Source organism: Pungitius pungitius, chromosome 7 (genome assembly GCF_949316345.1).
Source record: "Pungitius pungitius chromosome 7, fPunPun2.1, whole genome shotgun sequence".
NCBI classification, from domain to species: domain Eukaryota; kingdom Metazoa; phylum Chordata; class Actinopteri; order Perciformes; family Gasterosteidae; genus Pungitius; species Pungitius pungitius.
Genome location: NC_084906.1, coordinates 19619791 through 19635712, shown reverse-complemented (window position 1 = coordinate 19635712; position 15922 = coordinate 19619791). Strand labels below are relative to the sequence as shown.

General features: G+C 43.0%; 2 protein-coding genes across 3 annotated transcripts; both read right to left on the bottom strand.

Moving 5' to 3' along the window:
* Positions 1-3086: 3086 nt before the first annotated feature.
* marchf2 (membrane-associated ring finger (C3HC4) 2) lies at positions 3087-8440 on the bottom strand. Of its 2 annotated transcripts, none has more exons than XM_037469150.2 (5): positions 8090-8440; positions 5782-6030; positions 5349-5553; positions 5038-5247; positions 3087-4946 (listed from the first exon to the last, which is right to left on the bottom strand). In XM_037469150.2, the coding sequence occupies exons 2-5, from the start codon at positions 5961-5963 to the stop codon at positions 4791-4793; spliced, it is 753 nt and encodes a 250-aa protein (XP_037325047.1). In that variant the 5' UTR covers positions 5964-6030; positions 8090-8440; the 3' UTR covers positions 3087-4790. The 2 variants fall into 2 exon arrangements, with proteins under 2 accessions (XP_037325047.1, XP_037325048.1); XM_037469151.2 differs by having other exon boundaries at positions 5358-5553.
* A 931-nt stretch (positions 8441-9371) lies between these two features.
* rab11ba (RAB11B, member RAS oncogene family, a) lies at positions 9372-13276 on the bottom strand. Its single transcript, XM_037469152.2, has 5 exons — positions 13125-13276; positions 11885-12080; positions 11564-11757; positions 11126-11206; positions 9372-11000 (listed from the first exon to the last, which is right to left on the bottom strand). Exons 1-5 carry the CDS (start codon positions 13162-13164, stop codon positions 10855-10857), a joined length of 657 nt encoding a protein of 218 aa, XP_037325049.1. The 5' UTR covers positions 13165-13276; the 3' UTR covers positions 9372-10854.
* Between the last annotated feature and the right edge of the window lie 2646 nt (positions 13277-15922).

Genomic DNA, 15922 nt, shown 5'->3' with positions numbered 1-15922 from the left:
CTGAATTTCTGAAAGTACTATATTTCTAAATATGCTATTTCTACACTTGTCTTCTGGAATTGGTTGAACAAAAGTAAAAATCCATGTGAAAAAAAATCCTTGTCACTGTTCTCAGGTCAAATATTAATGCAATTAAAATGCGATTAATTAATTACAAAGCCTCTAATTAATTAGATTAATATTTTTAATCGAGTCCCGGCCCTAATAATGTATATAATATATTATATTATATATATATTGACCTTACATATATTTTATAATAATTTTTTACCTCTTATTTAAAAAAATCTTTTCTGTGACATTTTTTGACCCTACATATTTTTACTTTTTTCACAATATTTTTTTCCCATGACATGACTGGAATGATCTTAGATGGAGCAACCTACACGTCCCTGTCACTAATGCCAAATGCCCCAAATTTCTGTACTTTAAACCTTATCTGGGTTCAACCCTCAAGGGACATGGTGGCTCTTCCTAAATCCTTTTTTAGTTTTGGGTAACTGACATTTATAAAAAATCATAATGGGATATTGCCCCAGAGACGGATTGGTGCATCTTGGAGGATCAACCATGCTATTCATCCTTCCTGCATTGGTAAAGGCACAAGTGAGTGAATTTGAATGTAACAGAGAATTGTAGGGTGGATGCACTAAAAAGGGTAAACAAATCTACACCCTGTGCCAGACTGTCAGTTTAAGGTTGTCCACAGGATGCCCTGAAGTAGACAAACTGATTGTCTTGAAAAATGCCCTCAGCGGCTGTAATAAGTTTCATGTCAGTGTGACCACTGAATGAGACACATCTGCTCATCTTTACTGACTCATCCGGCCTTCTCTCCCGTCAAAAAGGTGGAACCCTATAGGCTACGTAGCATGGCTAATAAGTGCTAAAAGCTAAAGCAAAGCAATTAACATCAAATTCAATTCATCATTCAAAAGATTCATCATTCTTCTTGACAATGCCATCAAAACTCAAGTGAACGCGCCTTGTGTTTCTGCATAACCCCTAGGGTTCACTTCTCCGAAACAACCAGTGGGGACAATGCCCCCACTGCTACCTCCGCGGTAGTGTGCTCAAGACTTGGCAGGAGCGGGATTTGAACCCACTGGCGGTGCTTACAGAGGCTTTCGGCTCCTTCTTGCACCCCTACACTACCAGTCCTGGTCACATTTTGGCAACTTTGATTCTCCTATTTAACCTTGAGCATGTGAGTTAAACTTTAAAACTCTTTTAAATGCTATTTCCACATCTGGGCTTGAACCCACAACCTTCAAGTGCAGTGCAGGGGCTTATGTCAGCAGCTCTTCCACTGTGCTACTTCACCACACAGTAATCAGCCCTTTGTTTGTTGTATTTAACCTTGAGATTGCTACTCAAACCTGAAGTAAAGCCAAAGGCTCAAAACCGAGACTGGGCTTGAACCCACAACCTATAGAGTAAGGACAGTAGCTCCTCAGCTCTTGTGCTGCACTACCTCACCATGCACCAATTACATTTTTGTTTCTCGTATTTAACCTTGAGACTGCTACTCAAACCTCAAAACTCTTTCAAAGCAGAAGTGATGTCTGCATGAAGGGGCATGAACCCACAACCTCAGACACCAGGTTGGAGCCTGCAGCCCTTTAGTTGTTCCCTTGTGCTATTCAAGCACATGCCTCATTGTGTCCGTTTCTCATATTAGACCATGGGATTGTTTACTGAACCTCAAAACTGTTTCAAACTTTACAGTTTGAAGCCCTGACTGCAACCAAAGCCTCCTTCTGAGAGAGCAGGTTTGAACTGAGGATCCTCCACACTTCAGCCTTCCTGCTATCTCCCTGCACTGTTCCACCACACACCTGTTGATGCTTTTGAATCCAACCTCAATTCTCATAGATTCTCAGGCTGGAATCCACAACCGTTCCATACCGTTATAATAGAATTGCAGGTCAAGTAAAGTCATATAATGGTATTTCTAATAAAGCCCTAGTTGATTTCACTACTTTTATGCTGTGATCCTTATTTCACTTTTTTCGACATGTGTGCTGATGCCCGCGTGTGAATTGAGAGGATCCATACCGACTCCCCTATGGAGCTAAACCAGTCTGAGGGTCCTCCTCAGCTGAGTGGAGAATAAATCCCGGAAGAAATAAACACGTTTGACACACGGCACCTTGAGGAGAGAGAATTGGGGAGTTTTTCCTGTGCCGATGTGAGGGTTTCGGGACAGAGGATGTTGCATGTGTACAGACTGTAAAGCCCTCTGAGGCAAATTTGTAATTTGCGATTTTGGGCTATACAAAATAAAATGAATTGAATTGAATCAAATCCCAAATGTGGATCAGGAAGGTCAGCTTTGATTCCACTAGAGACACCAGAACTTTCACAGATTCCCAGTGTCAATGTTTGTTTAAATCAACGTGGAATCAAAAAGCAGCCATGAGGATCCAATAGTGTACATACATGAAATATGTCTGTTTGCATAATGAGTACTTGGTGTATATCTAAAGGTTTACTTTTGAACTCTTGGTATTTCCTGATTCTTCACCATCATGTAGAATATTTCTGTTTGTGTAAATAAGCTGCTTATGTTCCCCGACGGGACCAAACTGCAGCGATTGTTGTTCTTTCAGATTAACTTGTTCATACGTACAGCTGTGGTCCAAAACAGACTTACAGTAATCACGTCTCATCCTCTGGGGACTAAGAGGATGTAAACAGCCCGATCATAGATCATAGGAAACACAAAACGGGGTGAAGACAAGAGTAAATAACGTGTGTGTGTGTGTGTGTGTCAAGCTTTTATAGTGAAGATTTGGTTGGAGAACCATTAGATGGAGGACAGATCGGAGGCTCTAAGGATGGTTTTTCTCAATAACCAATGATTTCTATTAAGCGTTCTATTGGCTCGAGTGGTTGTAAAACGAGGTTTGGCTCCGCCCCCCCTCGTCACACAGCAGGAGACAAACGAGATTTTTCCCAGTCTGTGTTGTAGGACGTCTATTCCTAAAAGGCAGCTTGGAGGAAAGGAAACAAGGAGTCACAGACATGGGGAGGAGACCCAGAGGGATCATCGCCGATCAGCCAGGGGAAAAAAAAAAGTTCAGTTCCCACGTGATTAATCACGTTTTATTTGCTTTGCAAGCAGGTCCCAGTGTTTCAGTCAGTTTCTTTTTTTTCTCCACAGCACACCATAAACATTTCAAAATGCAAATAGTTAAGAACTGCAACATAAAGTACAAGATCACAGAAATGTAACACAACAAAGTAACATTTACAGAGAAAGCAATGATTTAGAACCCATTTCTGGATTTATAATGTAACTATGGATACAAAGTAAGTATTTCATCATGGTTAAAACTCTTTGGAGACTTTGGGGGGGGGGGGGCAGCAGCACTGCATACTTTGTACAAATGTCCCACGCTATGACGCATCGCTGCGGTCGGACATCTGCGCTTTGTTGTTGAGCGACGGCTCCGCCCCTCTTCACCTCTCACCAGACCCCCCCCCCCCACCCCCCCATGTGTCTTCATCATTGGACTAAAGCCTCGTCGCCGACAGACAGTAAACACGGATGACTCATAAGCTCGTAAACACCCCCCCGCGTGCATAATCTGTTGTTCTGAGATCAAGTAAAAACACAAACAAACGATTAACTGAATGTGGGACACTGTGTGTGTGTGTGTGTTGACGCAAGGCCAAAGGGAGGGGCGGGACTTACACACCCACTGGTTACTGGTCACTGGTAAAGCCCCCTAGTCAAACAGGTAGAAAGACGCCCGTCAAAGTAAGAGCCTGATTGTTAAAAAGCAAATACGTGTGCATCATTAACGCCATTATGCATAAAATCCAGATGTACTGCACATGTTTGTGATTTGACATCAAGAGAAGAAGAACAAATCACCTGTATGTTCATCCGTCGTTAATAAAAAAATGTAATTTCGCTGAATAGGAAAAAACGTTTAAATGGACTGTGCGGTTTTAGGTGTTCACTCAATAATACTGAACCCAAAAGTCAACGTGACCAGATTCTGCTCAGTAACGTCAGAACAAAACAACGTTTGCTCCACAAAAAGAGAAGGTGGCCGTCCATCAAAAGCCCAAAACAAAGCTTGCATAATGTCCCCACCAACACGCTCATGTTGGCGGGGTCAAAGTTCACGTCGGAGCGGCAGAGGGGGGGGAAAAAAAACAAAGAAAAAAGCCTTTTCCATCTCGATGAGAGACGATAAATCTCTCGAAGTGAAGGTGGAAGGATTGACGCTCGCAGGATGCTTCCGTTTCCCTGATTCCAGGCGCGTGTCGTTTGAAAAGCCACCAAACAGCCGAGCTGTGATGGAGCACTTTGACCGGCGGGTCAGCGGAGGCTCACCAAGCGGACCTCTTCCACTCCTCTGGATGACAAGGAAACGCCACGAAATAGAAACGGCCCGACGGCGCTTGCTGTGCATGATGGGAGAGGCCTCGCCGTGTGCCGTGAGGAGACCTCCAGGTCCACCAGGCGTTTATTGCACTCTTCATGTTCAGTTCGTTTGGCCCCGATTCGACGTCGCCATCGTATCCATGACGACGGTAAAAAGGTCTCAGGCCCTCCTCCGTGTGCTGCTTTGTTCCTCGGGGCCTTGAGGTGGTCGACACACAGACGTCACCTGAATGTGCTCATTTCTGCGCCCACTGGGGGGGGGGGGGGGGGGGGGGGGCGGATATGTTCTAAAGTAAGTACTGGTGGGGCAAAGTCTTCTCTTTGTTGAAAAAAGTGCTTTTTCTTCTTCTTCTTTGTTTCTTCCTGCACAGAATCCTCCTCGTCAGCCTCATACTATACTGTCGTTGGACTTCTTCATTAGTTTGGCGGAGAGCAATGAATGCTGGGAAGAGTTCGACCCCTTGGCCTCGGGAAGGAGCAGTCGCACTTTCTGATTGGTTCGCCTCCACTCGGAGTAGAGCTGACAGTGGTAGCGGAAGGACACCTGGACCAACAGAAGGAGACGTGGAAGAGGAGGTCAGAGAGGAACAACCATTGGGGGAGGGGGGGGGTTACGTGGCAGCTGCCTGCTTTACCAGAGTCCACAGGACGTAGATGGTGAAGAGGGCGATGGTGAGGGCGATGAGGCCCACCGCCTGCAGCCAGCTGCCCAGCTGGAGATGGTCCTGGGCGCCGCGCAGGCACAGCCAGCCGGAAATGGCTGCCAGGGGCGTGATGAACAGGAAGCACACCATGTCGCAGAACAGCGTCTTCTTCTCGTTGCGGGGGCCCGGGTCCTGCAGCCACTGCGGAGACAAGGGGGGGGGGGGGGGGGGACAAATGTTTCACCCACTCAAATAGAAAAATAAAAAGAGAGAGGGATGCAGACGAGGCAAAGGGCATTGACCTGTGTTACCTCTGTGAGGGGGCGGGGCCGGCGCTCGATGCTGAAGTCCGAGTGGCACAGCTCGCAGTAGCTGGTGTTGGAAGACGAAAGCCACCTCTCCAGGCAGCTCTTGTGCACCGTGCCCAGCGTGCCGGTGCAGCCGCAGGGAGACAGGAGGCTCTCGGCGCCGCCTCCCTCGTGGCAGATGCGGCAGATGGGCCCATCGCTGAGGACAAAGGCGCCACGTTTTAAAATGCAGCGAAAGCGACGCATTTCACTTCTCCTCCCGTCGGGCTCGCGGAGCGCAGGTGTGATGTCGAGGACCCCGAATCATGTGATCGTATTACTCCCCAAAGAGAGGCTACGATAAACACACAATTACATCCCACATGAGATCCAAAGTAAGGTGGCGCATTCATTCCGCGCGGCGCCGTTCCCGTGACAACAGTCTCACCTTTGCGGGCTGATGGGTTTGAGGACGGAGGAGAGCAGCTGCCCGTCTATGGCGGTGACCTGGGCCACGTAGAGCGCCTGGCACCCGTCGGCGCCCGCCTCCTCCGCGCCCTTCCACGCGGCGGGGCTGCCGGCGCAGTCACACAGGGAGCCCGGCAGGTGGCAACAGCCCCCCGTCGTCATGGTTACAGCGGCCGAACGCCAGCCGCGGAGGTGACAAAGCGGGTCGGAAGGTAAAAGGGAGGAGTTTCTACCGGAAGAGAAACACAGACAATGAGGTTTAATGGACCCCAAGGGGCCGGTGTGAGGCATTCTGGGGGATCTTTAAGCAGGATACGAATATCATACTCATAACTGTATTTTAATTGAAGATGATTTGCCGACGAGAGAAAATAGGACGTTTTCCTTAATTGCACCTAAACGTAACAAAATCCGTTCAAGACGAGTAAAGTTAAACATAGTTTGAAAGCAGTAATATTATCAAACAGTATTACACTCCTCCTGTACAAAAGACTTAGTGACTAAGGGTAGTAACAACGACACTGGGCCCCCCACGAGGAAGACGGCGGGTACGAGGAGGGACAATTTGCACACAGCATCTGCTAATCCATTATAGAAGCGCGTGTGTTCGTCAGAGGCAGCGAGTGTGATGTGCAGCAGACCGATAAACAGCTGCCTCCCCTCAGATAACCCCCCCCCCCCCCCCACTGAAGATAGCAGGCTGAGCTCACTGCAGTCGTTCCACTCACTCAGTTGAGTGAGTTTTTAAATGACCTCAGCCGGAAAACCAAAGAGCTTCATACCAGACTAGAACATTGTGGCTTTTTTACACTAGTAGTAACTGCAACATTACACTCAAACTAACGTAATAAACATGTAGCACTATTTACTATTATTTTGGTTGTTTTTAAACAGGTTCAACAGCGCAGAAATGGTCTTTTTCATTGGATAGGATTTTATTTCTTCATTTCATCTCCTTTTGAATAATGAACACAAGAAATGACACATCTGATCTAATTAAATCCACAAAGTGCAATGGTCACTATGCGTGTTGTCTCGACAAGTGACGTTTTATACAGATAAATTACTGCAACATTTCTATTTATTATACTATAGTTATATTTTACAGTTGACGCAATAAACCAATACAACCACAATGGAGATGTGGTGGTATCACAGATAGTACAAAGATCACTTGATCTTGCCCACACTTGGATGGTTAAAAGCAGAAAGAGTGAAACCTGAACTCAACATGACACAAATGTCTGATTAGATGATCGGATCTCTTGACCCATTCAAAACAACGGCAGAGAGGGGGGGTCACGATTAAGAGGCACAATCCCTGACCCAGATAAACAAAAGGGAAGCCCCAAAAATAAAACAACATGTATTTTCAGCTCCGATCATTCACGTGATCTTTAAGCTTCGATTTTGTGAATGTGACAGAAAACATAATTTACTGCATTTATGAGTTAATAGGTGCCAATATATTATGCAAATACATGGCATATTTATTACTGATAAATGTAAACACATAAAAAAAAGTTCACAGAAGCAGAGTTTAAATACATCCATTTAAGTCCTATAAATTAGAGTAAATAAAGTGCAAACGGGAATGTAGTACGTAATGAGTACAAACACTGGTGGAAGAAGTTCATAGATCTTTAACTCAAGTAAAACTAGTTATACCACAATGTAGAAATATGCCGTTAAAAGTAACAGGCCTTCAAAATCTTACTTACTGAATATTATATTGCAATGTTGAGTTATTATGTTGCTGGTTGGTATAAAGTAGAAGCCACATCTCAATGTGCGTGTTGATAGTGAAAGTAATTGTTTAAGTTTAGAGAAATGGACGTTAAGTTCACTACTTCCTCAAATACTAAATACTTCCCCCGGAGATGTAGTAACGTTTGAAGTAACTGTTATGTAGTAAAATAAGGAAATCATGTAACGTTACACACAGTTAAAGTACATTCGCATACGTTCAAACAAAGACGTATAAACGGTATAAAACAGTAATTAAAAGTACATAATAATATATTATTGACGTGGCGGAATAAACGATCTCTGTGTAGCTACTTTAACTAACGTTATATTTTTCTGGGGCATATTTACGATATTAGCAGCAATGATACAAGTTGTGTGTTGTTTGTTAGCTATCAGCTGTGTTATTTGTCAGCATCCAGCTGTGTTATTTGTTAGCATCCAGCTGTGTTGTTCGTTAGCTTCCACCTGTCAGAACCAACCTGCAAACCGTCAGACAAAAAAAAAAAACAGGAAAAAAAATGTTTAAAATGTTTACTCACCCGGCGTGTTCTTGTTAAATGTATTCAAGCACCACGACACCCGCCTCGTTCGGCTATTGTTCCATTTTGTGTCGTTAATACGCTCAGAGTGAAGCTAGCTGACGGTGTGCTAACTTAGCGCCGTGCTAACGCAGCTAGCTGCCCGATAGCACCAAGCAGGCCCGGCTTCCGCTTTCACGGCGCTTTATAAATAAGCCCCCCGGAGGCGGATCATCAGCTGTCTGCCCGTCCGGCGTTAAACACTCACACGACCGGACGAGTCAGCGCGGTGCGGCGTGTGGATCACGGACGGGCTGCTGCGGAAGGGAAGGAGGGAGCGAGGGAGGGAGGGACCCTCCATGGAAAGAAAAAAAACACGGGGGGGGAACAACAGTAGAAACAAACAGACCCGAACAAAGGAAACAGGATATATTCATTTAAAGCCGGTTTTATTAGGGAGTTCACAGCAGCCGCTTTTGGTGGCATGTCATGTTTATACGTCATTACTTTGAGTTAACAATGGGTACAAGTGTATTTTAAATAAACACAAATATATATATATACTATTTGCAAAAAAGAATATATTTTTCATCTAAGGAGGATTGTCGAATGAATATCATTTCTCACTTCATCTTTACCAGTGTGACATTCATGGTTCCTCTTTTTTTATGTAAAGCACTTTGACCTGTAGTTTTTGTATGAAAGGCGTCGCAAAGATAACGGTTATTATTAAAAGGGAAAACCCTTTTTGGTTAAGTTTTTCTTTTGAGAAAAGGATACCACTGCCTCAGGCGGTGTGCATTTAATCTTTCCTATTTTACTGAAATAAAGAACATCTTTAATCCGAGTCTCATTGGACGCAGACGGGGATGACAAACAAAGTAATATTAGTGTCTGGTCCATGGGGATTTCATTTCTGGCAGCAGGCCCTTAACGTCAAATATTTATATAAAAAAAAGAAAAAAAGATTGCTGTTAATTCAACTGAATCAAAGAGCACCTGAAGAACGTTCATAATCAAAAGACATAACAGTAAAGGAACAGTAAAGGAACCATAACAGTGTCAAATAAGGACACATTTAGTTCTGTACGCATTTAAATGAATTAATTTTTCTTCACGAATAGCGTTTGAAAAGACAAGATTTGTTTGTATTCGATTCTTCATCCTCCTTCAAAGTACACGGGTACCCCGCAGTCATGTGATCCTTCTAGAACCCGGTCAGATGCCGTCTGCACAAACATTTCCTCCGACAGGACGAGCGGCCTCGAGGTCACACATCCAAAAACATGCGTCTCCTACTGAATACGGTCTCGTGAACCAAATTTATTTAAGCTTCAATTTTTTTTTTCTGTGTAAAGCAAATTGACAAAATCGAGTTTGCTGCCATTACATATTTTGAAAAAAAAAAAAAAAATGAAAAAAAGTGAAATATCATAAGACATAATACATCAAATCTTCCATGTGAGTGAATAAGAGACATTTCAGCCATGCACACAGACAATTTGCATTTCAGATACAGTTTCGCAGTAAGCTGGAGTTAAAGTGTTACATGGAGTATTTTAATTGGTTTTATTCAACATTTAAATGTTCTGATTACACACTTCCCTTTAAGAAATGAAACCAAAAGAGTGACCGAGTACATGTGAGGAAAGTGCTGTTTTAGACAAAGAACATCATACAGTGCTTTCTGTCTTCTCATCCAACAACTTTACAAACAAAAGGGAAATGAGGTTTGAGTTATAAAAAAATAAAAAAAACTGATTTGTTCCACTGAAATGATTGGACTTAAGTGCAAGAGAGATTCATTTTCCAGACAGCTTGTTAAAAGAAAATTGAGTTCAGCCAACTGATCCAGGCTGATAATATTATCACACTAATAAATCACACACACACGCACACACACAATTTCTCGCTAGTTAGCATTAGAGATCTTAAGCAAATAGCGTAGGTGGGTTCACCAGATACAGCAAATGAAATGCAACTTTAGCCGCCTTTAACACGCTTAAATGAGATAACCCAAAACTGATAAGATTGCACCCTTCTACTTTGGTTTCTCTGTTCACCAAGATTAACACACAAACACACACACACACACACATAAAATCACTTAATTTCTATCCCACTTGCCCGAAACAAGTCAGACAGTCACAGCCAGTCTGGTCCCTGGCTCATGCTAATTTCCTGCCACAGTGGGCTCAGGGCTCGAAGAGGGAAATTAAAATCAAAGAGGCGGATCGAACATCCAGACGGAGCAGAGGACGCATCGATACTCCAGCGGTACCTCCCCCTCGTCTCCTCTACGCCGCGTGACAGGCAGAATCGGGTCAACCAGACATGAAATTGGGATTCCAGAGTCATTGCAAGCTGAGGAAAAAGGGAACAAACCACTCGAAGCGCTGACACACAGGTCTACTGATCCCTCACCATCCCGTCAAGGGGAGCAGCTCAATGGGACCACGGAGGGCTAGTTAACGGATCGGGGATGGACTTCATAAGAGCTTCATACCCCGTCCCTCTGAAGACCATCGCCGGTCATACATTTGTGTGGACAGGTTCTTCTGAGAATGGAGAATTAAGAGGAAAGGAAAAAAAACAAAAAAAAAACAAGTAAACAGCTGGGGGGGGGGTGGGTGAGAGGAATGTACGGTACAACAGTCTTGGTGTCGCAGACTTTTGAACCCGAGCGGGCGTCATTCTGACAGCAGCATGACAACTGAAGTAAACCAGAGGTGAAGAGATGAGAGGGACGACAGAGAGTCAAACAGGGGGGAGGAAGGACGAGAGCGTCACAGGCTCTGGCAGCAAGGGAGCTTGTTGCCCCGCTGGCCGTCTGTGGTCGGGGGGAGACTTATGTCCACTACGTTGTTGCCGGGAGACTCGTCGTGTGCAGATCTGTCCGATATTTGCTTCTGAGAAACAATGCGGTAGATTTCTGGGAGAGAAAACAGCGAGTAAAAAAAAAAAAAAAATGTATATACATATACATATATATACATGAACACATTCTAAAACAATATAATCGACTGCATGTTACATTTAACAGTTCCATTTTCCTACCTGTTAGAATGTTCTTAAAGGCTTCCTCTACATTAGTGGAGTCCAAAGCGGAAGTTTCAATAAATGAGATAGCGTTCTTTTCTGAGCAGAAAAAGAAGAGACAAAGTATGTTTTGCAAATTTCAGATCAATTAAAATGTGAACACCGGTGGTCTTCTCTCAAGACTTCGAGTCTGAAAGCTCCACTTTACAGTTGCAGTCCTTTCTAAGGTTTTGATTATAAATCTTACTTTGCAATGTTCCCATTTCTAATCTGGGAATGCATGCAAATTAAAACAAATGAAGAGCCTCATTTGACTAGTTAAACATACAAGTAAGTCAAATCATCTGGGTATGTTTCATTATGATCTTGACAAATAAGTTATTTAACCCTACCTTTGTAGATTTTTTTATCCATTAAAAAAAGAACAACTTTAATTACATGACTATTCTGAATTACCTGCAAAGGCTCGAGCCTCGTCGGTGGGCACGGCCCTGAGGTGGCGGAGGTCGCTCTTGTTTCCGACTTGCATGATGACGATGTTGTTATCGGCGTGGTCCCTCAGCTCCTTCAGCCAGCGCTCAATGTTCTCGTATGTCAGGTGCTTGGCGATGTCGTACACCAGGAGAGCTCCGACCGCGCCCCTGTAATACCTGGTGACAGCAAAGCAGAGAACCGGACGCGAAAAGAATGAACACAACGTGTAAATTCAGCATCTTAATGGGTAATGGGTAGCCTTTAATGTTTTATTGCTTTTTTTTATAAAGAATAAGAACTGACGCCGAGGTGATCGCTCTGTAGCGTTCCTGTCCGGCCGTGTCCCAGATCTGCGCCTTTATCGTCTTGCCGTCCACCTGGATGCTTCGGGTGGCAAACTCCACCCCGATGGTGCTCTTGCTCTCCAGGTTGAACTCATTTCTTGTGAAACGGGACAGCAGGTTACTCTTCCCCACGCCAGAGTCTCCGATTAGAACGACTAGAACCAAGAAAGGCATCCAGCACAAAAAGACATGATTTGGAAAAACGGGTTGAGGAAATGATTTAGTGGGTTGATGTTGAATAGCAATCATGCGTATCTTTCAGGAGATATCATTTTAAAAAAAGGAGAAGTCATTAAATACCATTATTAATGAACAAGTAGACTGTTCCCTCGGTTAACTGTTATTTTACTATAGCAGTTGAACAGCTGTGGTGGGAATAAACATGCTAAAAGTGTCAGCATCAATGCAATTTATGAGCATTTCTCTAAATATGTGGCTACATATTGTTGCCATTGACGCATTTCCCCATTAAGTCCCTTAACCCATTAAGTCCCTTCATCTTTAAAGTACTAGCTGTGAAGATAACGTTACAGCCCAGGCCTGGCTAGGAAACACTGAAGTATAGAACAGCGAATAATGTGATAAAGATCAGCAATGAGAAAAATGTCAAGCAGCAGTTCTGCTCGTCGTTTGACGGTGTCAGCAAGTTAGCTAGCCGAGTAGTTAGTGCTAGCTAAAACGTTTGATGACTCTTTAAAAAGGGAATCTATTGTAAAATCATTCTTCCGTATTGGACAACAGAAAGCCGCCGCAGAACAGCTGGTTGTTTTTATTCATATTCCGTCGGCGTTACTTGGTAAAACATCGCCTGAGAGATTGGTTCCAGCTAGGCCGGGTAGCTACAATGTTAGCATGCTAGCTTACTTATTTCGCCACTCATTTGCCTAAACGTTAGCCCGCTAACTCGCTAGCGTCAGCTGCCACCCCGGGACCCGCGTATAGGTTCGCGAGCTGAACGTCTACGATTGTTAAATACGTGTTACGACCAACGTGGTTCAGTATTACACACCGATGGATGGTGTTACAATACGTATTACAGGGTTTGCTCATGTCACCGATTGGCACTTTGCTACTAGTGGAGCTAACTTTAGCATTTTACGCTGGCTTAGGTTACTTCCTCAGTCGCTGTCATCGAACTTCCACAAAGAGGACTATCAGTTACACGCTGTCGTTCATGCACCATCTAGAGAAGAAATTACCTTTGAACAAATAGTCGTATTCGTCATCTCGGGTTCCCATTTTAAGAGAGTAGTTTTTGTACTTTTGAAGTACTTTTCCCACAAACAACAACAATCCAGCCTACCGGCAGCTAGTAGGTAGGCACCGCCCTCAGTGAAGAGGCCGAGCACGTGAGTCTGGTAACGTCCCTGTCGACCAATTGGAGATGTTATGATGTTGAGTGACACATATATTAACCAATCGGCGGATTTCATGGACAACGCTACCCAGTCATCACGCAGAGCCGTTTAAAGAGAGACTTGCGTCAACGGAAGTTTAACTAATGTGACAAAATGGTCCCTTTGATGAATTATTTAGTTCCTCAGTACTTTCCATTTTAATTCTATTTTTGACCTAATATTTTTTACTTTTTCTTTATACCTAACTTTTTTTCCCATATCATTTTTCAATTTTTTAGAAACATTTTAACCTTATAATCTTTGACTTGTTTTCATGAGATTTTGAGACTCAACATTTAAAGAAATTTCAATTTCAAGACTTTGTGAAGACCATGTGAAGAAACAAGGGTTAAACAATGTATTTTCTGTCATTGTTTGTTACTGAGCTAGTATTTTCTATTATTGAATTGTTATTTTACACATGAATCCGGCCATATGAATGACATACTTGGGTGTTATCATTTCATGTTATTTGATCCCTCAAACACATTAACTCTGAACAAAGAGAAATAATCAAATCCAAAGTGATTTCAACAAGGACTCAAAAAAAATATGATAGAACATTGTTTCCATGAACAACAATTCATAGAACTGCTTTATTTTGTATTCATTCTGATTGGGTCCAAACACACACACACACACAGTCATCTATTTTTCCTCACGTATAAATAGATGAATATACACAGATATACATAAATACACATTTCTGATATGCATATTCATTTTTGAAATCATGCTTATTCTCTGTAAAGGACTCTCCTTATTGTATGAGGGCACACAGCGATTTGAAAACACGGACACAACACAGCTGGAAGAAACCTTATTGATTTTCATGTACAGTAAAACCCACAAATCGTTCAATGCTGGATATGTTACTAAGAAACAGCTGTGCTTCATTGACCATAATTATACAGCAGCTGCATCTCAATACGCACACTGAAGAATATGGTACAGTAAGTCATGTCGATCGCATCGTCATTTCTTCACCAGCAGCAAAAATAAAACCAAATAAAAATAATATTCTCCGATTCAAATGGAAAATATATTTGTATATCTTTTATATATGTATTTATACTTTTATGTACACATTCTCAGGAGCACAACTACGAGAAAGAAAAATATAGGCTACGACGAGTGAAAAAAATAGTAACATTATATATATATTTATATATATATATATATGGGACTACACGTAAAATGTCAATAAGGCAATGAAAATAAACTTTAAAGCTAGACTGTACAAAATATTGCTGCTATGGTCTCCATGTGATGAACAACAGCAAACTGATTACAAACTGGCCACTGCACGTCATGGGAACAACCTTCTTTTTTTGTTTATTTTTTATTCTTGACAATGCGTCCTTCCTCACGCACAAGCACAAACACACACGGAATGAAACCAACCACTTTCTAAAGTTCACTCGACAAACCGCTTTGTTGAACTTTAACTTAAGTCTGACTCGAGAGTCCTCGGGATGTTCTGCCACGGAGAGACGACGGTAAACACGGACCCTACAATGACTGATCGACTGCACCAACACACACACACACGCACACACACACACACACACACACGCACACGCACACGCAACTAACCTAAACATCAGCGTGTGAGCACAGACGAACACAAACAGATGCCCTTCAGCTCCTCTCCATGAGTGCAGACAACATTCAAACCCCCCCCCCCCCTCCCTCCCCCCAGTTCACAAACTGCTGCGTTGCCGCGGCGACGCACCGCGTGACCATTCAAAGATACACGTAGCAGGTACGACGTCGACTGCGAATACCGCGACTGGATGACTCTAACATCTACAAACGTTTGAAGTGTCGATTCAAATGATTTGTCTGCTTCTGCCCGAGGAGGACGGCAAACACACCGGAAGACGTGACAATGACGTGAAGGTCACGATGTAAGGACGGAATGTGTCGCTATCGATGCCTTCTGTTTGTGAAGGTCAGAGCCGTTTCCATGCCGACGACAGAGCAGTAACACTGGCTTTACACAAGAAAGTCAAAAAAAAAAAAAAAAAAAAAAAAAACGAGGACTGGGATTGACTCATAGAAAAAAAAGGAGGAAAAAATGAGTTCTTTGGAGGCAAGTAGAAAAAAAGAAATATTCAAGCATTTCAGAGTGAAAAAGTAGCAGAAAACAAAGATTTTAATGAAATACAAACAGACAAATAAATAAAATGCTTGCAGAAGTAAAAGAAGAAAAAGCTCAGAAATAAAAAAAATGTTGCAAAATAAATTGATATAAATAATACATGATAACATTAAGAATGAAACAACTGTATATATTCACTTTTGACTCTCTTTCTAACTCTTTCCTCTAAGAACTAAACTATACATATTCACACGATTGGCCGGACGACGGTTATTAATGTAACTCCGGTTCTACGACCCCCCCTCCCCCCCCCAGCACACTGAAATCTTCCCACGGACGCCCTCAGGGGACGTATTTGGGAAATCGGCCTAATGAAGTTGGTCGTGTAGTAACTTTTCTCTCTGGATATCTTGCTTGTTTCTACAATTGACTTTTACCGATCCGAACGACAAACTGATTCTGATAAAACTAGTAATAGGTTTGATCCCTTTGCACG

What these genes read in the sequence shown, in the direction of transcription:
- marchf2 (XM_037469150.2), bottom strand. Translation starts at nt 5,963, where the DNA reads ATGACGACGGGGGGCTGTTGCCACCTGCCGGGCTCCCTGTGTGACTGC. An exon ending in AAACCCATCAGCCCGCAAAG is followed by an intron (nt 5,554 to 5,781) that starts GTGAGACTGTTG and finishes CTTTGTCCTCAG; the next exon opens with CGATGGGCCCATCTGCCGCA. An exon ending in TCTACGTCCTGTGGACTCTG is followed by an intron (nt 4,947 to 5,037) that starts GTAAAGCAGGCA and finishes CTGTTGGTCCAG; the next exon opens with GTGTCCTTCCGCTACCACTG.
- rab11ba (XM_037469152.2), bottom strand. Translation starts at nt 13,164, where the DNA reads ATGGGAACCCGAGATGACGAATACGACTATTTGTTCAAAG. An exon ending in ATACGACTATTTGTTCAAAG is followed by an intron (nt 12,081 to 13,124) that starts GTAATTTCTTCT and finishes TCTTGGTTCTAG; the next exon opens with TCGTTCTAATCGGAGACTCT. An exon ending in TACAGAGCGATCACCTCGGC is followed by an intron (nt 11,758 to 11,884) that starts GTCAGTTCTTAT and finishes TGCTGTCACCAG; the next exon opens with GTATTACAGGGGCGCGGTCG.